Genomic DNA, 27949 nt, shown 5'->3' with positions numbered 1-27949 from the left:
CGTTGGCGTCTTAAGCTAAAATTAGCTTTCTGAAGTCAAGAGAGGGGATGATGGAGGTTTGAAGTAGGAGCCAGAAACAAAAGTCAGCCCAGCTGTGTGTATTTGTGAAGGCCAAAGAAGTGCCAGATGAAATAAGTGAGGGCCAAAGAAGGCAGAGCAGTGTGTAAAACCTGATGCATACCAGCTCATTTAATAAAAGTAACCAAATCCAGATAAGAGTCAGACTGTTGACATGAGCCGTGTAACACTGGGTATCTATTTTTGAAGCACACGTGGCAAAACATACAAAACATATAAAGTACCTCGCAAAGTGAAGTGGCAATTCTTAAAAATCTTGGAAAGGCACAGAAATATTTACAGTCTGTTAAGGTTACACAATGCATAGACACATGCGGTTACACTTCCACACCAAAAGACTGATGTCCTCTTTGCAAAGGAAAAATGAATGGTAAGAAAAAAAAACCCTAATATGTGGATACACTGTTAAACCATAATGTAAAAAAATGTAAAATGAATCAGCAATCTTCATAAAACGTGCAATATTTTTTTTAAGCCATTTAAAAATATGTACAAAACTTTATAAAATGCACAAGTGAAAAACAAAGGCAGCATGTGTGTTTTCATAAAAGAAGTGGGATTTGTAGCGTAGATATAAAGAGCTGTGTAGCTGTCATATTTGTTATTGTTTGGTTTGCATAAAAATCTCCACTGTAAGATGGATTGATAGTAGCAGCTACATAACTCTGACCATTTGATTTCCCACTAAGTTTACATGTCCCTTATAAGGGACATTAAAATAACCTATTCTCTGCTCTTGCCTTTGGCCATCCTCCACCTCCTCTTGTGTTTCTAGGCATGGCTAATGTCCTAAAATGGTCTTATTGTTTAGTTTTGTATGATTTATAAAATCCTGTGGTTTCTCCACTGAACTGTCAGTGACTTCATTTGTGCACTTCCTCCTAAAGAATAGTGGTTTGGACTTCATCGCTCTGCATTTTTTCCAATACAATTGGCACTCTGCGTTGTATTTCTGGGAATTTGCTTGTGGTAAGAATGAAACTCTGAGCTATAAGTCAGGAAGTCTGTGTAATAACCTTTGATCATTTGGTATGCTGTGAGTGGATAACGCACAAAAAGCCCCCACATAAATAATCTTTTTATAAGATAACCTTTCTTTAAAGGGGACCGATTGTGCTCATTTCCAGCTCCGTGTTTTTATTCTTGGACTCTGCTGGAGTAACTCTGCTGAACTCCTATTTAGAAATAACCCTTCTTTATCTTATACTGAGCCTTGGTGCAGCCTGTTAGTTCATCCTCTGTCTGGAAGAAGCTGTTTAAGCTCCCGTCCCCTCCCTTTAAGCCAACTTTCTTCTTACTGGCTCTCCCACATAGATGACCATATAGGGTATATCCATTCTCACTGACATCATACAGAACAAATAGTAGAAAAAACTGTCTGAATCCTGAGCTTTTGGATCACAGGTATTACTTGTACATTCGCCGACTTCATTATTGGAAACTTTGGCTACATTTAGTATGAGCATCCACCACTGTAACAGCATAGCCCACTTCTAAGAAAATTGGGACGCCGTGGAAAATGGAAAAAAAAAAGAGAGAGAATGCAATGATTTGCAAATCTCATAAATACATATTTTATTCACATGGAAAAAAAATATCAAATGTTTAAACTGAGACGTCTTTTTCAGGGAAAATCAAAACAATCCTGAACCACAGACGGAACTAAGCAGACTCGGGACTGTTGAGCAGCTGGAATCTTTTATCAGACCAGAATGGGACACCATTCCTCTCCCAAAGTCCGGCAGCTGCTCTCCTCACTTCCCAGACGTTTAGGGACTGTCGATGAAAGACGAGGGGATGTTACACGGTGGTAAACGCGCCCCTGTCCCAGCTTTTTTGAGACACGTTGCTGCCATCAAGTTCAATATTGATGTTTTTCTCAAAATGGCACATTTTCTCAGCTTAAACTTTTGATATGTTTTCTATATTCTATCATGAATCAATTATGGGAGATTTGTAAATCATTGCATTCTGTTTTTATTTCCATTTTGCTCAGTGTCCCAACTTTTTTTGGAATTATGTTGTATATATATGACAGAAAAATATAGTAGGTCTCCTCTAAACACCACCGAAACCTGAATGATTTGTTGTTGTAAATTCAAGTTCATAGAATTGCATGAAAATATGGAATTACATAATTATAAGGTAACCTGACAGTTGCATTTTCAGAATACATGTTAATGGATTAAAAAAAATCAAACGAATGCAATGACTCTTGCCAAAAACAGTTTTCCTTTAAAGCTGTGAAACACAAAACAGATCACTGTGGTTAAAAAGGTCTTTTTATATCCTTCTTGGCACTTAAAGTAAAAAATAATCTTATTTTCTTGCTGAATAAATCCAGTCCAGGAATATCAGTTTCTCTGACTGCCCTCTCAGCAGCTTTGTCTCTTGGAGTCCAACAGACAAATCAGAAGCTCTCGTGCTCAGGATTTTTACACATCCAATCAGATGGTCTCGTAGAGCAGCATCCCACTGAAGACGGTCAGAGGTTCAGAGGAGTAGGCCAGCTTGCCAGTTACGAGGTCGATACAGACGGTGTCCCCGGCCTCCATGGGCAGGATGATGTTAAAGATAGCTAGAGCTCCAGGGATGTGTTTTGCCTCAGCCATGGGCTTCTCCAGGCCTTCGGGCTGATATCCAGCCGAGTCCGCTCGGGCCACACCGGTGTTGGACTTGGACAGCACTGCCTCGATCTTTATGTTTTTGTGACCTGTCAGGATGCCGCTGAAGAAGTACGTCCCACGCACTGGAGCTGTGAAATAACCTGAAGGACAGGAGATGGTAAGAATGACTAAGAATTTTTTTTAGACTATTGACCTGACATGTGCCAGCTGAAATTGTACTAAAACCCACCTGATTTGGGATCATAGACATTATTTTCATTGACAAAGACTTTGTTGAACACTATGGTTCCTGTGCTTCTCATCGGGCGGGTCAGCGCAGCAGAGAAGGAGAGGCGTGGCACATGGGCATCAGAGCCTGGAGGACCTGATGAGAGAGCAGAAACAGAGCGCAGGTGTTAGCGTGGATTCCAGATCAAAGAGTTGGGAGCGCTTTCATCTGCACTTTAATAGGAACAACACGTACCCTGTTCACCTCTGAGACCTGGAAAGGAAGATGAAAGATAACAGTGAGTTACTCATCCAAAAATACAATTCCTGAAGTTAATATTTTATTTTTTATCACACTGCAAATATGTGAAATGTTAATGAAGAGAAATCAAAGATTCAGCAAAATCAGTACATGTTATTGTACTTAGTAAAGTTTGCATCAAGTGGCATTGTCAGGGGCTTAAAAATTAAGCTAACATGGAAGTGCCAAAAGCATCCTTCCTCAGCCTCCTTTGACTATCTCCTAAAGGGATAGCAGGTTCAGTGAGTTTATTTTTTCTACTGTTATTATATTTATATATTAGCACACACTGGCAGGAGTCAATTATATTGAAACAGTGCACAGATGTACCTTACTAACCAACATAGCAAACATTAGCTAGCTTGGCTAAGTTAAACACTCCAGCCTCTTATCCAAAGACGATCACTTCTGGCTCCAAAAGAACAACAGCAACAGCTAAAATATCAAATTTGAGTCTACAAACTGGGCCTATAGTATTTACCTGGGGGTCCCATTGGTCCCCGCTCGCCATCTCTGCCTTGTGGTCCTACCCTCCCTTCAGGTCCCATAGGACCCCGGGGGCCCTGCTCCCCACGGAGCCCAGGTGGACCAGGTGGACCTGAGGGAGTGAAATGTTTGGTGACAACACAGCTGGGAAACACCCTACTAAAAGTTCTCTTTATCAGTAACACTATAAGGACTCTAAAAACATGTACAATAAGCCAAGGAAGCCAAGACATTTACCCAGGTTTGACATGAGATGTGCTTTTATTCTCATATTTGCTAAAGATTAGCTTTCAGACAGCACACTTCATGAGCTTCTTTAGTGAATTTTTTTTTTTATCCATTTATCCGTTAGCCCAGCCATGCCTCCCTTCAAGTAAGAGCTACTATCTCTTGACCAGCAGTCAAATCCCACACCCTCTGTCCTTCATGACTCACCCTTAAAGTCCTGTGTTTTGAATCTGTGGAAATCCCTGACCAGGTCCACCACTGAAGAGTTCAGCCTATGTATGTTGGAGTGGACACGCTCCAGCTGGACATTCTGGATATTTTCGATAGCATCTCCTTGAGATGTAACTGTAACATTGAGCCCATTAACGCAGTTCCACAGCCCAGACACATGTCGGTTCAGGCCCTCCTTGATTGTGACCAGGCTGTCTGAAAAAGAGTCGAAGCGTTCACACACTTCCTCAAGTTTGGAGAGCCTTTGGTCCAGGCCATCACTGGACCGCCGGCATTCCCCAATCTCAGTCACGTAGTTGCTCCTAATTATTTGGATCTCTTTGCCCAGACCGCTGAATCGAGTCCTTGAGTCAGCAACATGCTCCGTCAGGTCCTTCTGCAAGTTGTTCACCTTGAAAAGAGTGTTGAAAGTTCTGCTATTAATACTGTGTTCCATATAAATGCTATAATGCTGTCATAAGCACGACCTATTTGGTTTTAGTGAAGTATCTCTGAGATACTTTAGCCTAATGGTCATGGCAGCTGCTTAATTTTTTATGTGGTATGTTTCACTTCAACAAAGCAATCATTCACAGCTGACATGGTGTGAATAAAGGCATGGTTGGGATAGCATCCACTTTTATTTATTTATTTTTGCATTTTTGGCCACAGCGGCTTTTATTGACAGTGGAGAGTGACAGGAAATGGGGAAAGATACAGGGTTTTAACTTTCCCTCCATTTTAGCTTGCAGCTTTTGCGCTGACTCATAATAGTGGCGAAAGAGTTTTAGACGTGCTATTGTGAGGCTTTTTGGTTAATCTGCTTGCAACTCAACAAGAGGTATGGAGTAGGCTCTGCTTTAAAGGTACTTATTGTACATTCCTGTGTTTAAACTAGGAGTGAACCTTTCAAAAAGAGTAAACTATCAACAGAATTTGAAGAAAGAACTGCTACGACTTTGTCCAAAATGTCTATCATGTTGACAAGATATCAGCTGAAGATTCACTGATCCTCTCTCCAACCTCCCCTCTCACAAGACCAGATTGCGTTCTACCTGGTTGTATTGGGCCACCAACTAAACATGTTTTTGTACAGGCTGATCCAGTTGAACTAATGCTAACTGAATGTCACTTTTGAACCATCTCAAGTCTTGAAGGTCTGTCCATCAAGTGAAAGCCCGTCCGAGGTTCGACCCAGCCCATCCAATGTGACAATATGAAGTTTAAAAAAAAAAAAAAGATGCCAATCGGCCACATAATCTTACCTCAGAGATGATATCGTCCTTACTGCTGGTCAGATCAGTTATCGTGTTCCCATGTGTCTGCACAGTCCTGCCCAGGCCCTTCAGAGTGTCATTAATGGAGCTGAATGTAACCATGACCTCAGCCAGCTCTCCTTGGATGGACTTCAGATCCCCCCCTAATCTTTCACTATGTACAGTATGACCTTTCAGATGTTTCTTTAGATCGTTTATGTTGGTTTTACATTGTGCTGTACACTCCTCCACTTCCTCTCTGAGTCGTCCCACCTCCTCCTGAAGGTTGGAGCACACCTGAGAGCAGACAGATTCTCCCGAGTCGACTTTCCTCCGCAGATCCGTCAGTTCTGTCTGGCATCTGTTGAGACTGATCACGGTGGAGTTTTTAAATGCGAACAGGTCCTTCTCTACAGTGCTGCAAATCAAACACTTCTTAAAATCACGGCCCAGAGTTTCAACTTCTGTGAAGATCCTGTTGAAGTGCTCACCATTCTTCCCTGTCACAGCTGTGATCTTTTTCACATCACTTGTTAAGTTAAGCACTCGATCAAACAGGGAGTCTCCTGATAATGACAAGTCGTTCAGCTTGGTGTTAAATTTTTGGATGTCATCATGGTTGGCCACAACCCTCCACTCCAAGGTTTTCACAGTGTCATCACTTATCCGACCTTTTCCGTTCGGCCCACAGGTCTCACTGCACATGTCTGTGGTTGATGTTAGCCTTCTGTCAAGGAAGGTTGTAATGTTCTCCAGCTGGCCCAAGCGTCGACTATGGTCTGTGACCGTGTCTCCAAGAACAGCCACATCCAGCTCTATTTTCCCAATCTTGTAGCTGTGGTCATCCAGCTGAGTGAGGACTGTGTTGCGCAGGTGAGTGACATCCCTCTGCACAGTTTCTTTCATGTTGTTCCCAGTGTTAGTACACCTCTGCTCTGTCTTCCTCATCGTGTTATTCATCCTCTTTTCCAATTCTCTCAGCCTGCCGTTCAGCCGGTCCTCTGTCACTCTTCCCTTTCCTTGCTCCTTATCCAGCCGCTCTTTAATGGTGTCACACTTGTTTGTAGTTGAGGTGAGTTGGTCCTCTACATCAGACAGCCTCCTTTCCAGCTCAGTGACTGTGTTGCAGCAGGCCTGGGAGTGCTCTGTCTCACGGCGAGAGATTTCCAGCCTCAAGTGCTGGTCTAATGAGCTGATCAGTTTCTCCAGGGCAGTGATCCTCTCCCTGTCCTTCTGCTGCTGGCGCCTCAGGTCCTCCACTCCGGCCTAGAGGTAAAAAGACATAATGAGGAAAATAAGGGTCATTAACAACTTAAGAGTAACATGTTGTTAGCCAATGAGCAGTCAGACCCACCCCTTCTTTTCACATCCTTTTTTTGAAACAAAGATGGTGATGTTGAAAACACTAATTTCAAGGCTTCAAAGCGGGACTTCACGGTAGCTACATCCACTTTTTATGTTGTTTATGGGCTGAAAGGAAATGCTCTTCAGCAGGTTTTCTAAGAACACAAAGCTAAGATTAATGACTAATACTTGCTTTCTAAAGTATTAGCCAACACAGGGGTGGTTAGGGAGATAGCTAGCCACTAACTTCAGCGGCATCCATGCAGGAAGTGACTAGCAGTGACGTGGAGACCAGAGACCAAAAAAAATCTGATGGCATTAGGCGACTTCAGGAGACTAGGGGCAAAATACCCGCTGTGGGTGGAGTGGGTGGATTAAAACGTGTTGCGTTGACTACCAATAAGAGTGCAGGATGAGACCAATGGATGTACGACAGGGTGGTAAATTCATTAAGGTGTTGCCTAGGCAACTGGAGCCTGTAATGTATGCTAGCATCAAGCATCAAAGACGGATACGAGACGAGCGAATCACTTCCTGTATAGATGTCCCTTTAGCTACACTGCATGCATCTGGCATTGGTAGCTTTGTCATATCCAAGCCATCTTTGTTGCCTTTATACAGGAAGGTAGGCATACAGTATGTGCACTAATGTTGTTGATAACATAACATACAGTACACGCAGTAGTGCAAAATAATCATTCTCATGTGTCTCATCACTGTTTAGCCTATTGTTAGCTTGTGCCTTCTCTAGTTTACGACTCAGGTGTAGGTGTCATTAGTAACAGTGGATTCGCCCTCGCTGTAATCCTTTGAACGCAGCGATTTATATTATATTTGCTCCGAGTATTTTGAGTGTCAGTCTGACATTGTAGGATAATTTGGAAAGATTTTACACAGCAACAACTGCGACAAACAAAGGAGTCGGTTTGTGCACTGTATGTGTCTGAGCCTATAGCACATGAACATAAGGCAAATTAAAAACTCACTTCATACAAATAAAACCTGATTTATGTTCAGTCTTAACTGTGCATTTTTTTTTCAAACAGCAGGTAACATTTCTAATCTTTCTTTCAGAGCCTGATTACGGCCTTTTTTTTTTTTTTTGCAGTAATCCTTTTTCTGTTTATTGTCTGTTTGTGCAGTGGTTTTTGTCGAGTGCTGATCTCTTGCATTACAGCCAGCATGGGGCCATTATCTTTTACTGCTTTAGGCGGCAGAAATCACTTCCCACAGGGAGAGATGCACGAAAATCTAACTTCTAGTAAATAAACCACAAGCACTCAGTCTACTTTTTTTTTCTTTCTTTTTTTTTTTCTCCTTTTGTTTGTTTGAGGGGTGTGGGGGTGTGTGTGTGAAGGGTGAATGTTTTTGCCATGCTTTTATAATTATGACATATCGAGTTTCACCTGACAGGCAGAGCAGGAAAGAGACACCCTTCTTTCCAGCTCTGTCAGGATCTCCTCCTTCAGTGTGTTCAGCTGGTTCCCGCCGTGTCCTCTGTCTCTGGATACTCCATCCAGTTCATTGCCTCCTCCATTCACCAGGTGGTTGTTGATAGTAAGCAGGGTCTGATCATGCACCTAAACAACCAAAAACATGACAGAAATGAACGCCATCCATCCTTGGATTTACCAATAGCAGATATGTAGACAGTTGCAGAAACACATGGTAACTACCTGTGTTCTGTTATAGAGCTGATCCAGCTTGTTCTGGATGCTGTTGATGGTTTCTTTCATGTGTGGCTGAGCTGAATCGGCAGGGATGATGGCCCCATTCAGCACATGCCTAAGAAAAAGAAAAGGTTTTGATTTCCTTGTGTTTTAGCCCAGTTATACATTAAATATTATAAAGCATGGAGATAATTTGCCACACTAAAAAAACAGAGCAGTGCATGAAGAAAATGGAGCTTTCATCCATTCCAGTGCAATAAACAGGAAACGAAACACAGCGTGCTGTCCACACATGGTCCTAACACCACTTCTGGTGTTTCTTTATTTCTGTTAAACTGTGTTTCATTAAGCACCAAACACACTCTGTGAAATAACACATACAGCCTCTGGTTTATTCCATTAATGGTGGTCTGCATGTTGTTGAGGTCTTTGGTCAGACCATGGACGGTGTCCTCCAGCTGTTTGATCTTCTCTGTGTCACCTGGACAAACGCAAATGCAGGATAAGGATCAGCTGAACAAAAAGCATTCAATGAGCTGCTTAATTCTACAAATATTATATTTGCTGCTTGCAAAATGCCTACTCAAAACGATGACCCTTGAAAATGACAGACAGCCCTAATAACTATGTTTTTCAGTCTGCTTAACTTCAACTTATTTAAGTTACGCATATTTGATGTTTTCAACAACATTTCAATTAAATTCTTTTTCCATTTCACCTTCTCCTCCCCGCTGCCCTGTGTTGTGGTCCAGCTCCGTGACACCGGTCTCAGGGGTCCCCTGTGGTCCATTGTGGCAGTCCTCCCCCGAGTAACCATGGCAACACCTCCACTCCATTTCTGTCACCATCTTGTAAGCTACTTTATACCTCGGCCTCCTGTATGTCCGATAGCTGAGGGTGAAATGGAAGTTTGTGAAATGACATCCAGATTTTCATGTATTTGGACCTGTCAGGACCTGGGCATAGCCAAGGGGGGGCTGGGGGGGGGGGGGGGGGGGGGTGGGGTACACAGAAGGCTGTTTGTTACTCAACTTTACAGCCTGGCATCAAAAAACTGTTTTGGTTTCTACAGCCAAATTTACCTTTATAACAGCCGCAGCTTTGGTGAGTGTCTGTTCATTGCACTCATAATTCATTGATGCAGTGTGCCAACCAAGCTTACTGGCATTAGCTGCAAACTCGACCTCCTGGCTCCACAAAAATAAACGTGATGGGGTTTATTTCATTTTGACTTTTTCTTTTAACTCAGTTTAATTTCAGGGGTTTTTGTTATAATTGTTACTATTTTTTATTGTTTAGTTTAATTTGTATTAGTTTCAGTATTACTTGTAGTCTTTTTAAGTATCACTGAATGAAGGGCACAGATTACAGGCAAGATTTAGGCGCATATATATATATATATATATATATATATATATATATATATATATATATATATATATATATATATATATATATATATATATATATATATATATATATATATATATATATATATATGCTTTTACTTTTGCTGAAAGGTTATGTTGACTATATGTTTAATATATGTAAAGTAACCAAATGGAGGACCTGTAATGGCTCCTAAACCCTGCATGAAATATGATCACTGTGCTGTACACTGATATTCATGTGCAAAGGCCCTTAGATAGCAGGAAAAGAGCAGCAAATCATCTACTGATGATGGATGGGATTACAATGACCTCAAATCTTATTCCTGTTCCATTTTCCAAAGGAAGTGCACACATATATATGTATGTGTATATATATATATATATATATATATATATATATATATATATATATAAACTAATGTGCCATTCAGCTTTGCATCTGAAGCTGAATGTGTGGCTGAGCTGAATCTGAAGCTACAGTACCAATAAATAGACCAGAATTGGCCTGAACTCTCAATAAGGATTTATCGTCACAGGCATGTTAACAAGCCCTGGCTGCAAACGTTCAGCTGGTTTTTCCCATTCATGACATTACACAAACTTTACTGTAGGTAACACAGAGCCTTTTCTGTGCCATAAAAAAAGCAAAGAAAAATTAATCTTCCAGCTCTCTCCTTGGAGAGCGTGAGAAAAAAAGGTCCTCTCAGAGGAAAAACAAAACAGGCTTGGAGAAATGGAGGCAGGAGTTGGGCAGAGTTAGAGAAAGAAAGCAGGAGAATCATAAAAGGAAGAAAGACAGAGTGAGAAGTAGATTGTTTTCACAGGGCAGGAGACTAGACTGCGGTGCCTGGAACCCCTGTTGGCTTCATTCTTAGCATAGCCCAGGTTTAGGCCCAGGCCCCCGGCAGACATGGGAATCAAGCAGCTAGGCCAAGGTTAGACAACACAGTGAAAACTTCAAAGGGGGAAAAACATCAGCCATGCTTGATTAATGATTCCGCCAAGCATTACATGCAGATTTGGAAAAACCATTTAGTCAGTTCTATCAATAGTAAATATGCTCCATTACTTGTAACAGTAGATATTCCCAGGTCTGCACCAAAGAGACTTGAGACTTTATCACTGAGTTTCTCCAGACCAATATAGAGCTGTAATCATGTGTACAGTGATACAAGCCAAGCTACAACCAGACACCTTCCAGACAGCTGAAGCTCGAGAGACGGAAGATTGAAAGAGCCGAGTGAAATCCACAGAGAGGAAAGAGAGCAAGATGATGGATGGATAGAGGATGCAAAACGTCTGTGGCTTTGAAGATGGCATGTCTGAGGAGAAAGACTGAATGCAGATTAGAATCCAGAAACAGAGAGATGAAGGATAGATACTCACGCCACTCGAGGACACTGTCCCCAGGCACAGCGCTGATAGTCTGGTTTGATGTACGTTTCCACACCGTCCTCCATCACGCAGCTAACTGTGCGTGTCACCACATAAGCACACCAGTTCCTGTTAAATGACATAAGCAGGGAAGAGGAAATGACAGATGAATGAGTGTGTGATGCTATCAGTTTGCTCGGAGTTTAGAGTCAGGCGTTAACACAAACATAGCAGACCTCACCCTCACTCTGTTTTCTATGTTCCCTGGCAGAATAAAGAGAGACAGACGGAATAATAATCAAACATCTGATCACATGTTGAATGCCAGTCTCCACTGTTTTGAGTTTTGAGATCAATATCTCAGACCTTGGACTCAGTTATTATTCTGAACTGCACTCAGGCAAAATTGGTGCAAATGTCGGATCAGTTCATGATAAGTGCATGTATTTAACAATGACTGCAATTGTTTTACTTGTCCAACTCCACACCAACACGCCGACACCAAGTTCATTGCAGTATTTATACTGCATATCTTTGCAGTAAACCCAAAGTTACATTTATTCACAAACACCCAGTACAATATTTATAAAAACTTTGCTTGCCCGCCAGATGCATAGTTTCATATTTATTTCCAGAAATCTGAGATCTAAATGTTAGCTGATGATTTACAGTCTCTTTCTCTACGTTTCATGTTAGGAACATTATCAAAGTCCAGGAAATAAATATATAAAAAGATACCTTCTTAAAACAAGTTCAGTGCAGATATGAATACAAATCACAGCTCACGCTCTATACAAAATGCTTTTATAGGTTACGCCAAAATAAATATTGGCAAATATTAGCACTGTATAAATCTTCAAGTGGCTATACTCTAAAGGTGCTTCAAGTATTTACGTCCCTGTTTGCATTTCCCTGTACAGGTATAGCAATAATATTAAGTGCCATAAAACATTTTGCCTAGCTTACCTAGCCTAGCACTGTGCTCTAAGCTCTTTACAGTGCGTGACGTATTAGCACACAGATACCAGCTACATTAGCTTCCAGCTGTACAGCATAATTGCATTTTTTTTTTTTTAACCAGTCAAATATGCAATTATATTTACTGTCTTTGTTAATTTTGGAGATGTTCAATTTTCACAAGCTAGTTGTTCTAATATTGGGCTAGTTATCAGACTTACTGAAAAGCAAAACTAATAACATGCAGGTGGGCTCATTTCATTTGTTTTCAGTCAAACTTTTGAACAAAATTTAAAAGAAATCATGCAGAAAGCACTTTTTTGAAAAGCTGATTTGATAGTAACCTCGGTATACACTGGTCATATGGTGTTTTCTGTGATTGTTTTACTAAACTTCTGCAATAGATATAGAGTGCAAATGTAGCAGGACCCTTTGAGCTGCAATAGGCAGCAACTAAATATACGTAGACATGGTCAAGACAGCCTGCTGAATTTGAAACGAAGCTCCAAAATGTGGAAGAAAGGTGAAATGACTTCTGAAATCTGATGGGATTTTCCTCACACAATTTTTTAAAGGTTTTAGAGAATATCCACTGAGCAGCGGTTCTCCGGGATAGAATGGCTTGTTGATGTCAGAGGTCAGAGGAGAAGGGCCAGGCTGCTTCAAGCTGATAGGAAGGTATAAGTAACTCATACAAACCACTCGTTACAACCAAAGTATGCAGAGTAGCATCCCTGAATGCACAACATACTGAACCTTGAAGCAGATGGGCTACAGCAGCAGAAGACCACACAGGTGCCACTCCTGTCAGCTAAGAACAGGAAACTGAGGCTACAGTTAGCACAGGCACACCAAAAATGGACAGAGATTGGAAAAACCTTGCCTGGTCTGATGACTCTCAGTTTCTGCTGCAGCATTTGGATGGTAGGGTCAGAATTTGGTGTAAACACCATGAAAGCATGGATCCATCCTGCCTGAACTGGTGGTGGTGAAATTAATAACACAGCCCACTTGAGTATTGCTGCTGACCATGTCCAGCTGTTTATGACCACAGTTGTTCTGATGGCTGCTCTCAGCAGGAACGCAGAAAGCTCAAATCATCTCAAACTGGTTTCCTGAACATGACACTGAGTTCACTGCAATCAAATGGCCTCCACAGTCACCAGGTCTCAATCTAATAGAGCACCTTTGGGATGTGGTGGAGCGGGAGATTCACATCATGGATGTGAAGCTAACAAATCTACAGTAACTGTGATGCTGTCACGTCAATGCGGACCAAAATCTCTGAGGAATGTTTCCAGTACCATGTTGAATCTGTGCCATGAAGGATTGAAGCAGTTCTGAAGGCAAAAGGGGGTCCAACCTAGTACTACCAACCTAGTACTTCCAAGGTGTACCTAATCTAGTGTCCGGTGCGTGTATACACATCACTGCTGACAGGACCTTTTAGTTCTTCATGTCTTTATCAAATTGGGGTTACCACAGTATAGTGATCTTGTTGGCAAAAATAGCTTAACGGAGCAACAGCAGCATTCACCACATGAAGTTATGTTTCCAGCCAAATATTAACTCACACTATGTACTTTTTCCCCCTTTGCTAAGCCTTGAGGTGAATATTTGGCTCTTTAGCTCCTAAATGTATCTTGTTCACAATCTAGTTGCAAACTTTGCCAGTTGGTGCTCGGTAAGTACTGTGGAACAGATCTGAGCTTCTTCAGTGGAAACAGCTGCCTGCTGTGGTTAATGGTAAATGGACTAGTTCTTGTTCTTATTTAGCGCTTTTCTACTCTAGCTGAGCACTCAAAGCGCCTAATACAATTTACCCATTCACACAAGCAGTCTTCTACAGCTAAGTGCTTACTATCTAACATTCATACTCCCATCAGTTGCACTGAAGAGCAACTTGGGGTTCAGTATTTTGCCCAAGGCACGCAGACTGGAGCAGCCAGGGATTGAACCACCAACCTTCCGATTAGTAGATGACCTGCTCTACCTCCTGAGCTGCAGCCACCCCTACAGCCCCCCTGGCTGAAATAACACTGGGTGCTTAACTGAAAAGAACCTTTCACACTAAATTTAATCCATTGTTTATAAAATAAAACTCATTATAGCAGCTTTATAAGGTTAGGTGCAGGTTTTAACTTAATCCATACTTTTGATGCCAACTCAAATATTAATTTTAAAATAATTCTCATGAAGTGGACTGTCAAAAATTTGTTAAAATAACAAAAATGTCCCCATCAACATGTTTTTATACCACAACACCCACACTCCCACATACTCCCACAGTCTGCAGGCTGCTCAGTTTGTCCTCATCCCCCTTATCTCCCTTGACCCTGAGATGTCTCTCATGTTAACAACTGCAGATAGATTTGAGCCACAGACGTCCTTCAGTCACTTTCTATCATCATTTTCATATTACCCACAGTCCCCATCCACTGCTATTTCTACAGTGGTCATTATGGCCAATTAGTGTCACTCCCAGATTCATCTGTGCAGAACTATGAAGCGTTTATGGAGAAAAGTTGGAGAATACAACGAGTTCATTCATACTGGAAAGTCAATCAGCAGCTTCAGTCACTCTGCCTTCATGTCTTCATGTCCCTTTTTCTATCTCTATTACTCTTTATAGGCTATCCTCGTCTGTGTTACTGTCTAATCTCACACAGTTTTTGGCACCTGAGCCTCTCGTTGTCCATCTCTGTTTATTATCTGCTTCTCGTCTCCTTTACGTTCCTTTTTTTCTGTCTCCTCTTGTATCCCTCAGTCTCACCACACGTCTCCTCATCCCCCAACTGTTCCCCTCTTCATTCCAGAGCTTGTCTCATTGACAACAAGAGTTTATCATGTTTTGACCCTCTCTACCCCACCCCCCCATGCCCTTTTACCTCTATTCATGGGAAAGTGAACTAATCAAGCTCTGTTGTAAATGTTTGTTGACCTGAAAATTATAGACATGCTATGTAATGCAGATGGATAGGATTTACTTTGGTGCCACAGCTTGTCAATGTCACTGTCAAAAACTGTAGATTATTCTTGGATGTTGTTTATTTTTTTCTAATGTTTTTTTTTTTTATATATTGATATTATAAGCAGAGAAAGCAAATGTTGATTTGCCTCAGTTGCAACAAGGTTTCCCAAAACTTGGGAAAATGAAACTGAACCTTTCTGCATGCCTGGAAACTGCTGAGCCAAGATGCAAACGTGCAAACAGCCAGCAAGTATGGCTGAAACCCCGACATCATCCCTCTGGTCAAAACTGGTTGCGGTACGACGCCAAAAACTGAACCGCACACAGACAGACATCATTTCCACACGGGATAGAGGGTGGGTCAGGCAATGTCTCACAATCTCTTACTATAATAAATACCTTTCATTTAAAATCAAAGTTAAGCATGTAAGTTTTAGTGTTCTACTTTTAAATGGGACTTTTTGATTTGTATTTTTTTAGATTTTCTGTCATATGTATCCACAATGGCATATGTTCATCTAGCCATAGTTACACATTATTAGGCCAGAGTGCACACAAAGCCAAATCAAAAGTTCAGACTGTACCAAACACCACAGACAGTTTTTGTTTGTTTGTTTTCTGGGTTTTTTCCTAATGCCTGTCTCCAGAGTCTCTGACTGAACCTGATCTTAGCATTACATGAGGTACAAGCAGAGAAATTAAAAAAAGCAGATATATCTGTTTAACTATGAATCAGTGTAATGCAACAATTAAAACACACACACAAATGGATAGCCTGCTCTAAGTCAAGCAGATGAGTCGTATGGTGTTAATGGTACCTTTATTCTCTGAGAATCTACATTTGTGCGTACATGCTCTCTCTTTTTTATTTTTCCCACACCAGATACCCTCCTGACAGGGATTTGTGTGTCCTCCCAGCTTTCACCTTTTAGGTGAATGTGTAAACCACTATACTACAGAGCCGCTGTTTACTTGTGTAATATAATGACAAAAAAACAGCCGTTAACCTCTGTTAAGTCCTGAGAGACTGTATTAACTTTTCCCTCTGACGTGCGTTATGGTGTTGAACTATTATTTATAGTCTTCTTGTGTACTGTTATGGTAGAACCATGCTGAATGAGCAGCTTAATGAAAATAAGCTCTTTGAATAATAATAACAATTTCCCTCTAAGTAGATGCTCATATTCACATGTACACTGGAAGGTGAGAAGTTTAATGAAGATAATTACTAAATTTATTTCTTAGTTATTTTCATATCGTTTCTGCTGGATTCAATCACAGCAGTATTTTAGTTTAAGTGTTCTGAAGCTTTTGTTCTGAGGTTCTGGGCAGTCATTCTCCAAAACCTCAGAACGCCCACAGAGGTCTGAGCTTTCCCACAGAGGTTGATTAACTCGTCAGAGGTTTCACATCCTCACTGCGTACAACTCTGGATACTGTGACCTGTCTCTCTCTCCCCTCACCCCCAACCGGTCGCAGCAGATGACCCCCCCTCCCTGAGCCTGGTTCTGCTGGAGGTTTCTTCCTGTTAAAAGGAAGTTTTTCCTTCCCACTGTGGCCAAGTGCTGCTCATTGGGGCTTGTTTGATTGTTGGGTTTTCTCTGTAATTATTGTTGGGTTTTTAGCTTACAATATAAAGTGCCTTGAGGTGAGTGTTTGTTGTGATTTGGCGCTATATAAATTGAATGAAATTGAATTACCTGCAGGTTATTAGGAAGCTTCTCTGACCTCCAGTCTCATGCAGGAGCAGGCTAGATCTAAAACAGCATGTTTCAGAGGACCACTGGTGTAATATATTTCTGTCCCAGCTGGATTAAAAAAAACATGTCATTATCACATTATAACTATATGTTTAAATTACTATAATTTGTCCATCTGGTTTTTAAATAATATAAGAATGTGTGATTAAATAATAAAAAGAATGTTTTCTGTTTTTCTTTTTTTACAATGTAACTGATTTTCAAAGTCTCCTGATGGTGTAGCTCTAGTCATACAGGCTAATAATATGTGGGATGGTCGTATTTTTTCCCCCCTATAAGACATAATATTTGAGAACAGGGTTTATGGAAATAACACGAAATATTGATGGAAGATCAAAACCGTGTGCAGAAACTTGTGGCTTATTTGGTACATTTACAGCATATCATGTTGCCTCAAATTGATGTGAAGTGGTTGCAAATTTTGGTGGGATTCAGTTCAGCCTGGAGTCAACACCAGATCCAACAAAGTGAAAGTCACTTGGCTGAAATCATCCAACGCTGGCTCATTCATCCAAACAGCCTCTATGTGTTTCCACAGAGTCAGCACAGAGAATCATGTGATTTGTTCCACTAGCTGTGCATTGGATATTTTAATATATTGCATTTTCTTCAGTTACATTGCATTTAATGTCTTTATCAGAACGCTACAGCACTGATTATTCAGAGTCAGACTCCCCGCTCATGTGGAAGAGAGCCAGTGATTCAAATCAGCCGCCGGTGCTTTCAAACACAGCTCCCACGGTCCGCTGGTCCATTGCACTGCATCATGCTAGGTGGTGGTTTGCTGTGTTATCTTGCTCTGGTTTTGGTTTCTTCTGCTTAAAATGATTGAGAAACAGGAATCTAACAACTTCATCAAAACAGAAAGACAGCAGTTAAAATCAGACAGCGGCGCTAAATCATCACAGCTCATATTTCTGTTCTTGCACTTCAGCCGTGTTGCTTCTGTCACAGTGATTCAGTGGGACAGCAGTGCTGATCTATTATCTCGACTCACTGACTCTCAGCGTCACAGACAGCAGATAAAGCATAAAGCTGGCGACACCCACGCCCTATCTCCTCTGACAGAGAACAGGTGCTGGCTCATATAAATAAACGTAACCATCTATCATTTTTTCACTTGTGAGCAGACACAGATGTGCAAACACGCACGCACCCATATCCATATACATCCATAACAGCCTCTGTTTTGGCAGCTTTCGCTTTTCTCACACACACACACACACACACACACACCGCCCTCGTTGTGGGCTCGTTTTCCATCTTTCCATCACAGGATTTTCACACCAGTGAAATACATGAGAGAAGTCTTTATGTTTGTCAGATGATGACGAAGTCTAAGTGCAAGACTCAATAAGTGTGTGTGTGCGCGCGTGCGTGCCAATCCCAAAAGCATTCAGGCTCCCTGCTGCATGGATGACACCTTTGAAACATTTCAGCTTTCAACAAAGCCACCGGCCTTTTCTTCTCTCTGGCTAATCAGCATGAATTTAAGCATTCTCAACAGTAATCCAATAAAGTCCCATTAATCCAAACGACTGCAGAGAAATCGCTCAGATGAAAGTCCACTAACTAGACTTGGCATCTTTTTCCATAAGTGTAAAATGCAATTACGAGCGCACACACACATACACACACGCAGATGTGCATTCCCAAACTAGCAGTAGCACATGCAGGGTGCAAACGCAGACGCAAAAACACTGAATCTGGTCTGTATATTTTTCCAGTTTATTTCACTTAAACATAACACCCCATTGCTGTTATGAACTTATGTCAAGCAAACATTAAAATCACAGGTCATAATGTAACATGGTCAGAACATGTGATCCTGCTGTAAAGGACTGTCACTTGCAGATTAATAAAATACTTGCAGCAGGGTTTCCAGCAAGTTCCCCTGCTTTTATCTACTTTATAGTACAATTAAGTATTTGGACATGTTTGAAGTTTTGCCTCTCTGGATTTTAAATCATACAAAAAAGATAATTTAAAGTATTGCATTAACTGTTTAGGATTAATAGAGATTTTCATACAGTGCCCCATTTTCAACGGCTCAAAAGTAATTGGACAAACTAATATAATTTTCAAGAGGAGGAATGTTTTAATACTTGGATGAAAAGCCTTTAAAATCCATGTCTGCCTGAGGTCCAGGACCCGTGGATTTCCTCTATCCTTTCTGTCTTTCTCCCATACTTTTCTCTTCCCTCAAGTTAATCTTGGTTTCATGTGTCCAAAACCTGTTTTTCAAAGCTGTGCTGTGTGTTTTCTGGCAACATGTAATCTGGAGTGTAACCAGTGGTTTGCAGCTTGCTGTTCTTGATTTTTGCTAAATGTTGTAAAGTTGTTTTTCTTAACCAAGTAAAGACCTCAGCGATCGTTCACTTGCACAGTTGTATATTCCTTCTACCAGACTGTTGATTTGCCCACTCATGATGTTTTTGCTGTCTCCCTCATAGGTTCATTTTGGACTTTCATCCTAATGATGGCCTCATTTGCACCAACATCTCTTTCAACCTCATATGGAGAGTTCCAGTAGAGAGCAACACCAAAATACACCACATTCAAGTTCAACACTTGGAATGAACTCTTTTATCTGCTTCATTTGTCATGAAATAATGCAGCAACAGGCCTCATCCGGCCAAGAAACTGCTTGTCAGTCAATCGTCCCATTATTTTCAAGCCTCTGAAAATAGGGGACTGTGAATAAAAATAGCTGTAATTGCTAAACAGTTAATGCATTATTTTTGTTAAATCCCTTGAATTAAACTGAAAGTCTGCACTTCAGTCACATATTGATTGCTTGTTTTAAAATCTACTGTGATGGTATACAGAGGCAAAAAAGTGCATGGATCTAACTGTACATTACTGTAATGAATCTGAATCACAGTACACTGCTGTATTTCCATGTTAAAGTGCAGCAGGGTTGCCAGAATGGTACCTTTTTTCTCCAGTTTGCTTATTCTAAGTATCACTTATAGTTTATTGCTGTTAATGAATTTAAATTATGAGAAGCCCTTCTTTTCTTTGCCTAAATAAAGTGACAAAACATTACAAAAAGACTTGGATTTTTTCCTAATGCTCGTGACATCTCACCACATAAGTCATCAACTGAAACTATAAACAAGTCTCAGGATAAATGACATTACAACATCTGGACTTGAGAGCAGCTCGTAAAGCCAATATTCTGAGCTATTGTGATTTAAAGGCGTTAAGCACTTGAGTTTGAAATGCATGTCTCCATGTATGGGTCTGTACTATAAGCTCCCTTCAGTGGGCTATTCAGCTGCAAATCTCCCTGTTTCCTTTACAATATCAGCTCCAAGGTTAAAAAAAAAAAGCACACATACGGAGCACTTCCTGCACATGTTGCAGAATGTTTATGACTACATTGTGTTTTCAAAATGCTTGTCTGATAGTAGCAGATAAAGCCAACAGTACAATGATTTCTCCAATATTTAAACTTCTGAGTTGTTTATGCCATGAAACATGTATTGTGCTGTGCAACCAAACATTGTTAAACTTGTTGAACTTTTTTTTTTTTAAATGCTCATGTAGGCTGAGTCTGTAGCTATTTGGTGCTTTCCTTGGAAATTTTATTGGAAGATTTTCTTATGCCACAATTTGGTTTTTACAAGTGGAAAGATTTCAAGTGTAAGTGGACTAACTGGCCAGTTTTGTAAGTGCAGAAAGAAGATATAATTGAGACCGGGGTAATGTGGAAATAATCCACATGGAGACATAGAAAAGACATTTCCAAATTTTGCATCCATTTAAAAAAAATTGCAATTGTGTAAACTTTTTCCACATCATATAGCGTTAAAAAAAATTCAAAACCAACACTTTTTGCACCTGTGTTTGCTCATAAGCACCCCCTGCGTCCTCCCTCTCTCAGCAGGTACACTGGTACATTTATGAGAGCCTGTCCTCCTTTAAAAAAAAACAACCTCATGGGTCATTTTTTTCAAACATGTCCAAAAGCTACGTTTTAAAATAAAATTAAGCAACCTATAGTGGTCATACACAAAAGGGCGTGTGAATAACGTGTTCCACTTTCCCCAGCAAATCCAGAAGAAATACATAAATCTGAATTTTCTCCAATTTCTGAAAATGGGGAATAATGGCACTGGATGCCACAGGAAAAGTTTAAACATTAAATAAATAGGCTGGCTCTTAAACAGCGCTTTTCTACTGTACACGCGCACTCAAAGCACTTTATACAACATGCCTCACTTATACAAGCACTTCAGTACTTTGCCCAAGGTACTCTGGAACGCAGACTGGAACAGCCGGGGACTGAACTACCAACCTTGCAATTAATAGGTGACCCGCTGTACCTCCAGAGCTACAACCACATAACACACTGACATGACCGACATGACACATGTAGGAGTGCTCATTTTGGAAATGCTTATATGGGTCGTTTTCGAACAAATGACAATGATATTACCGTTTGGACTGGAGAACGTGCTGATGGTTCAGAGCTGTTCAGTGGAACAGCTCTGAACCATCAGCAGTAACAGAAGCTTTCTGTCAGTTAAGAGGACATAAGAATGCAGCTCTTTGGAGGTGTAGCCCAAGAATATGGCATTCATTGGGTAGCACAGAAAAAAATTTCTGGTAATTGTTATTATTTTTTAGATGCGGTTGAGACAATAGATACACAACCATTTTTTGCATGCTTTCAATTGTATTAAAATGCTTTTCTGTTAATATTAGGGAACACCACAGCACCACTTTATAGCACTTGCCATTTTGATTAAATGAGCAGGAATGAGCGTAAAAGCGAAGCTGACGATTTACTGGTTGATCTACATCCCTACCCTCACCTATGGTCACTTGGCTTTGGGTAGTGACTGAAAGAATGAGATCCTGGATACAAGCGGTGGAAATGAGCTTCCTCCGAAGAGCGGCTGTCCTCTCCCTTAGACACAGGGTGAAGAGAGCAGTCATTCGAGGGGGGCTCAGAGTAGAGCCGTTACTCCCCCACATCGAAAGGAGCCAGTTGAGGTGGTTCGGGCATCTGACTAGGATGCCTCAAGACCAGACATTCTTGGGTGAGGTGTTCTACCAGGAGGAGGCCCAAACCAAGGACACCCTGGAGAGTTTATAGGAGAGATTATATCTTTCAGCTGGCCTGGGAATGTCTCGATATTCCCCCTGGATGAGCTGGAGGAGGTGGCTGGGGCGAGGGAGGTCTGGGTTTCTCTGCTTGGGCTGCTGCCCCCGCAACCCAGCCCTGGATATGTGGAAGGAAATGGATGGATGGATGGATGGATGGATGGATGGATGGAGGGCATTTTGTATTTACTCGGGTTATATTTATCTAATATTAATGACTGTTTGAGGATCTGAAACATGTAAGTGTGAAAAATCAGGAAAGGGTAAAATAGTTGTTCACAGCACTGTAAATCACAAGCACTGCAGCCAGATTCTGTGAAATGGCAGAGTTTCCATGTTATGTCAAAAATGTGAATCCACTTGCAAAAACATTACTCTTTAGAACTAATAATTAACATTATTTATTTAAGCTGTGTTTGTGTCCGCTTTACTTTTTGGCTATGAAAAAAGCACTAAAGCTACAGACTGTAAAACCAAAACAAAATGAGCTGAAAGGTGGTACAATGACCAGTAAAGGTGAGTAGGACCATCAAGTCACTTTAATATGGTAAGACATACATGCTGTTGTACCCCCACATCCTAAGGCTGCCTCAGGAGTTTGTAACTATGAGCAAGCCCTTCATGTACACAGTAGTGTGAGCCATTGCTACTGTAAAGCTATCGATAGCTTTAAAGTAGAAAGAGATGGGAAGACTGTACCTCTGCCATACAAGAAAGCAACCCAAAGGATGGCCTTTAATATTGGATTGCCAAAAACAGGAAACACACTTTCACACACGCACAGTGACTTTGTTGGTCTCCTACAGACGCAAACATGCAAACTATGTCTTCATTACCCCTCTCGTGGGCACACAGCAGTGAATCTCTGAATGCATACCTCTTGTTTTTATATACAGAGCTATGACTCAGCGTGAGTGAAGCTCTTCCACCTGTCTGAGCCTCACTTTAATGCCAAATAAAATTCACGTCCCTGCAAAACAGCAGACAGAAACATCACAGCCAAGCATAAAGTTGTGGTCTGACATCTCTACCCACACATTCCAGGTTCATTATATTAAACAGCATCACTGCATGAGACCTACAGACAGAAATTGTGGGTGAAACTAGAATATTCACAGAGAGTAAGTGGGAGGAAGCGGGAATGAAAGAAAGAAAAGCGTGGGCTGAGGTTTAGTACTTAAAGAAATCCCTCAGCGGCGCCCATTGTTGAACAACCTTTCACTTAGCTTCAAGAGGAGGCCTCGACAGCAACCCGAATAAGAGGATTGAAAGGGGTGTGTCTTAGCATTTGAACTGCGAACCAGAGGTCGAGCACCCCTACAATGTTCTTGTAAAGATATACCCCTGCATACGCACCCAAAGGCACACAGATCGTCACAGATGACTGTTACCACCACCCTCCACAAACGCTGATGACCCTATGTCTATGCACCTGTCTGACTGCACTGATGTACATATTAGTGGAATATAGTCTACATTCTTCTATCTTTTAATTAGTCTCTGCACTGTATATTTTGTAATTTTGTAATATTGTGCTATAGTTATAGCTCTAATATCTCTGTATATTTGCAATTTGTATACTTGTATATTGTCTTATAGTTTTTATACTTATTTGTTTTTTTTTTTTTCTGTAAGCACGAAGTACCGCAGCAATTTCCTAATGCTGTGAACCTGTTCACACATATGGCAATAAAAACCTTCTGATTCTGATTCTGATTCTGAGAGCACTCACTCGTGCCTGAGCGATCCCATTTGGACAGGCAAACATACAGAAAGGCAGACACACGCATGCTTCCAGGCTCTCCACTCGCTCTTTTACTCACACACATACCATTTTACTTTTGGAGCTCTTCCAACAACAAGGAACAGCGTGACTGTGTAAACTTCTCTCTGATTGTTTAGCCTGACAGTCACCAAGATATACCGAGAATGTCTATGATGCTGCCATTTGCTTTAATATTACTGCTAAGATACGTCAGCATTCAGAGGTCTGCGGGGGATTTTTGGTGACCCACTTGAATTTTAGCCATTTATGGAAGCATGTGAGTTTGAAGCACAAGTGCTCAAAGCCTTGAAATCACAGCTGCCCAGAATAGCAAGGTAAAACTTTACAAGCTGCTCCGAACTACAAATGGCATCATGTCATTTATTCGTTGACCTGAGGGGAGGTGGAGGCTTATAGCTTCAACTGTTCAGTTTTGTGTGTGTGTGTGTGTGTGTGGGGGGGGGGGGGGGGGTGTTCAGAAGCAATCCCAGCCTTTATGGTGTTCTGCAGGTTTATATAAACAAAGGACGGCTTCCTGATATGCACTGCATGCTAGAAACATGGTAAATAGGTTACAATGGCTGTGTCTGGAGTGCATCCCTGTTCCCACATGGCATTAGCATATGTAAGGAGATTGTTTTTTTTTTTTTACTGGCCTAATTAACAGGAAGCAGAAAATCACACACAGATAAAGTGAATTGGGACACTTTCCAAGTTTTGGTTAAGTAGGAGACAATCCAGCCTGATATCCTGGATACACAGTGCTACCATTTGTATGGTCTGACTGTGCAGCCCCATTGAATTCACTGTGTATTTTATCTTTTTGCCCCAGAAAAATAATTGGAGATCTCTGATCAGCTGCTTACATGAGATGAAATTTAATAAATTCTTGTGTTTCTGTGCTTGACATTTCATCCCTGGTGACATCCTGGGAACCCATCACTATCATTTGATGGTTTAGCCTGGAGACAACAATGCTTCCAGTGTCAGCCAGCAGATTTAACAGATAACCAACATCTCAGCCGAGGCCTTAGTCTGCACACAGATAACTGTTTACAGTCCATTAGACTATAAATGCAAATACATTTTAAAAAGGTGATAAAACACACAAATATAAAGGATAGTTGATGATTTAGGGATTGGATTTCAGCCACACAGACTGTTTACCCACATGCAGCCAAACTCCCTCAAATGTTGCAGGTCAATAATTCTTGGACTAGGGTGGAAACTAGAAAGCTTCCCGCACCCCTGCCAACAGATTCTGCATATTCATATTTATATATTTAACACTATTTGTGTTTTTTACCCTGAGAGGGACATCAATTTCTGCATTGAACTTCATGGCAAGTCATCCAAAAGTTGCTGAGACATTTCACTCAAAACCACAAATTTGAACTCCATGGTGGTCCGAGAGAAAAAAAAAATACCACAAATGCTGAGATCATGCAGTGTGTATCAGCTGGCATACATTACCATCCACAGAGCCAAACTTTAGCATTTGAGTGCGCTCAAGTCCAAATAAAAATTCAACCCAGTCATTGTTTAGTCTCAGCCTGTATTAGGATCAGTTTAATAAGCACTTTATAAGGTGAGTATAATAAGACCATTTAGTGCTGGACAGCATGTGGGAGAACAACAGTTGTCAACATACCTTGGACTCAGAAGCATCAAAGCATTAGTCCAAGTCTTAGCTCCCTTTAGATTTATACAGACATTGTTACTGACAGGCATTACATTTTTTATGCACTGATGTAAAATCCCGAGCAACCACAGAAGAGGACTGTGTCCAATGAAGGCTGTCTTTAAACTTCCAGGATCGTTAATCAACCACTAAGGTTGATTAGCTTGCTTAGAGGCAATTAAGAGAAGCTAAATTGTGGACAGTTGCTAAGCTCTGGTGTATTCTTAAGAATAATCCCCGTGTGTATGCTTCTGCTCTCATTTCCTTAACAGAACTTAGCAGTTGTGTACTTAGGAAAGCATTCTCAACAGTAAATCACAGTGAGAAGGTTAGAAAGTGAAAACAGTAAGAGTCTTGTGGTTGTACGGTCCATTGAGGTAACTTTTGGTCAAGAAACTGGCATCTTTGTGTTTGATTCCTTTTTCCAGGGATCCTTAAACGCTAGAACAAAGAAGCCCTTGTAAATCAGTTATGAAGGGCTGAGAGTGAATCTCAGTGTGTATGACTGATGTTTCGGTTAAGCCACAGAAATAAGTACAAAAAAATCAGGCCTCCACATGCATGTTTGATGACACTAAAATAAAATGTGAGGTGGCCATCTTATCCCAGAGCCATATGTTGCATAAGGAGGTACAACAAAGTTATAGAGTCTGATCATTTGTTGGTGTGATGGGATTTCAATAGGACACAGACTCTCTCTGTCCACCCCGTGATGCCTTCAAAAGAAAATAATCCCCAAAGGGATCAAAAAGGCAGCATTATGGGGAGGGATCTGGAGGAGGTGAATGTCTCTACTGCTATTTAAACCTAATCCAACACTATATATTTCATCAGTTACCAGTGTGTCATCAGACACCTGAAAAGATGGAGGCTAATTTAATTCCTGACATATATTTCAGTGTATTTTCTTCTATTTATGTTTTTAATATTTTCACCGTAATGATATTTCAGTTCCATTACCTATAGGAGACCCTTCCTCTTACTTTATCTTAGTCAGTAGGGTCCCCTGGGTGGTGGGGAAGAAAACCATTGCCTCGTACCCCCACCCTTCGATCTAGTACTCCAGCGACTGAACAAGAGCAGAGTGTATTTGTCTCCCTTCATGGCGTTTGTATAAGAGAACCTAAGTGTGATAAATAACAGTGGATCATGTCCTGTCTCTGCACCTTGCTACCCTCCAGTGGTGATCTAAGGCCTCGTCCAAAACAGGTCTGCAGTCCACCTGCATCTCGCCTCCAACACACTTCACTCCTCCTCAGTCAATATCTGCAGCTCTGATATTTTGGCAGGAGATGTGTCAGATAGTTCTGGGTGCTCCCGATCCCTCAATAAGACCTCTGCTGGATGTCTTCAGTTCATTTGAAAGCCTTTGCCACTTTAGGAATACTTCATACATCTGTCAAAACAGATCAATTGAGTTCAGACAGATGTCAGAGGGGCAAACTGAACCGCTATGGGCCAGTGCATTCTTCTTCCTGATACATCACTTTGTGTGTGTGTGTGTGTGTGTGTGTGTGTATCACAGGCCAACCATGCTGACTCCTTCATAGCCTACTGGTTTCAGCAGGAGGAAGGCTTTTAGGACTCAAAGCCCCCTCCTTCTTCCCCTGTCAGTCTGCCTTTTTTCTTTTCTTGTCGCTCCTCCCTGCCGTTTCTCACTCTTTCATCCTCTCTTGTCACGCCTGCTCGCTTGGTCTCACTCCAGATACTCTATGGCTTTTATACCAGCTCCTCTTCTGTGTTTTCTTCACCTAGCTTCTGATCTCCTTCTGATTTTTTTCCTTTTAACTTTTTATCTCTTACTTCCACTTAGTCCAACTCTTTCTCCATATTGTGTCCTCCTCTGTCTATAGTTACAGCTCAACTTGACTGCATACACAAACAGCAGCTTTCCATCACAGACAGCATCAGTTGCAGAGAAACCTGACAGAAACCTGTACTGCAGGAGCTCAACTCCCAGAAGCGTGGCCCATCCTGCATATACATGAATACTAACTACAAACACATGCAGCCCTGGAGGCAGAGCCATACCACATGTGAGCAATGATATTCTGCTGTGACCCTTTTTATGCACACACATGCACGTACACCTACGTCATCAGTCATTCAGATTGCCAAAAGTTCCTTATTCATTAATTTACAAGCACACGAGTCACAGGCACTGATGTCTGAGGGGGTCGTCCACACACGGGCCCCTGATGGAGGCGATCAATTACATGCTAATAACAAACTACGGGGGTGAGATGGGGTAATAAAGCATACATGCCCACTAACAGTATCAACAACTGGGATGGAGCTGGAACTCCAGCAGCCATCACTGATTTGCAAGTAACTACTAAGCAGCAGTCTCTGGATTGAAATAATTACCCATAAAAGAGGGCAAGATGGTAGCAGCTCAAACCAAGTGGCAACCATCAGCACTTAAAATTGAAGCCAGCATGAAAGGGCCAGAACCTTAACAGAATCAAAGAGCCTGTTTACAGGCTATTAAGGGCAGCTGCAGTTGACAGATGTGCTGACACAGGACG

The 27949-nt window shown here is 41.3% G+C and overlaps 1 protein-coding gene across 1 annotated transcript in view; it reads right to left on the bottom strand.

The window, feature by feature from the left end:
• Nucleotides 1-126: 126 nt before the first annotated feature.
• The window catches only part of emilin1a (elastin microfibril interfacer 1a), a 29466-nt gene continuing 1643 nt past the window's right edge, over nt 127-27949 (bottom strand). Inside the window, exons 2-12 of the mRNA XM_030722185.1 lie at nt 11185-11301; nt 9126-9298; nt 8789-8888; nt 8414-8522; nt 8144-8317; nt 5403-6659; nt 4135-4549; nt 3695-3811; nt 3169-3186; nt 2935-3069; nt 127-2845 (exon numbers count right to left, since the gene is read on the bottom strand). Coding sequence (XP_030578045.1) covers nt 2526-2845; nt 2935-3069; nt 3169-3186; nt 3695-3811; nt 4135-4549; nt 5403-6659; nt 8144-8317; nt 8414-8522; nt 8789-8888; nt 9126-9298; nt 11185-11301 — 2935 coding nt within the window. The 3' untranslated portion in view covers nt 127-2525. The remainder of the gene's footprint in view (nt 2846-2934; nt 3070-3168; nt 3187-3694; nt 3812-4134; nt 4550-5402; nt 6660-8143; nt 8318-8413; nt 8523-8788; nt 8889-9125; nt 9299-11184; nt 11302-27949) is intronic.

This window comes from Archocentrus centrarchus, chromosome 24 (assembly GCF_007364275.1).
Source record: "Archocentrus centrarchus isolate MPI-CPG fArcCen1 chromosome 24, fArcCen1, whole genome shotgun sequence".
Lineage (NCBI taxonomy): Eukaryota > Metazoa > Chordata > Actinopteri > Cichliformes > Cichlidae > Archocentrus > Archocentrus centrarchus.
This window is presented reverse-complemented; position numbering and strand designations above follow the sequence as displayed.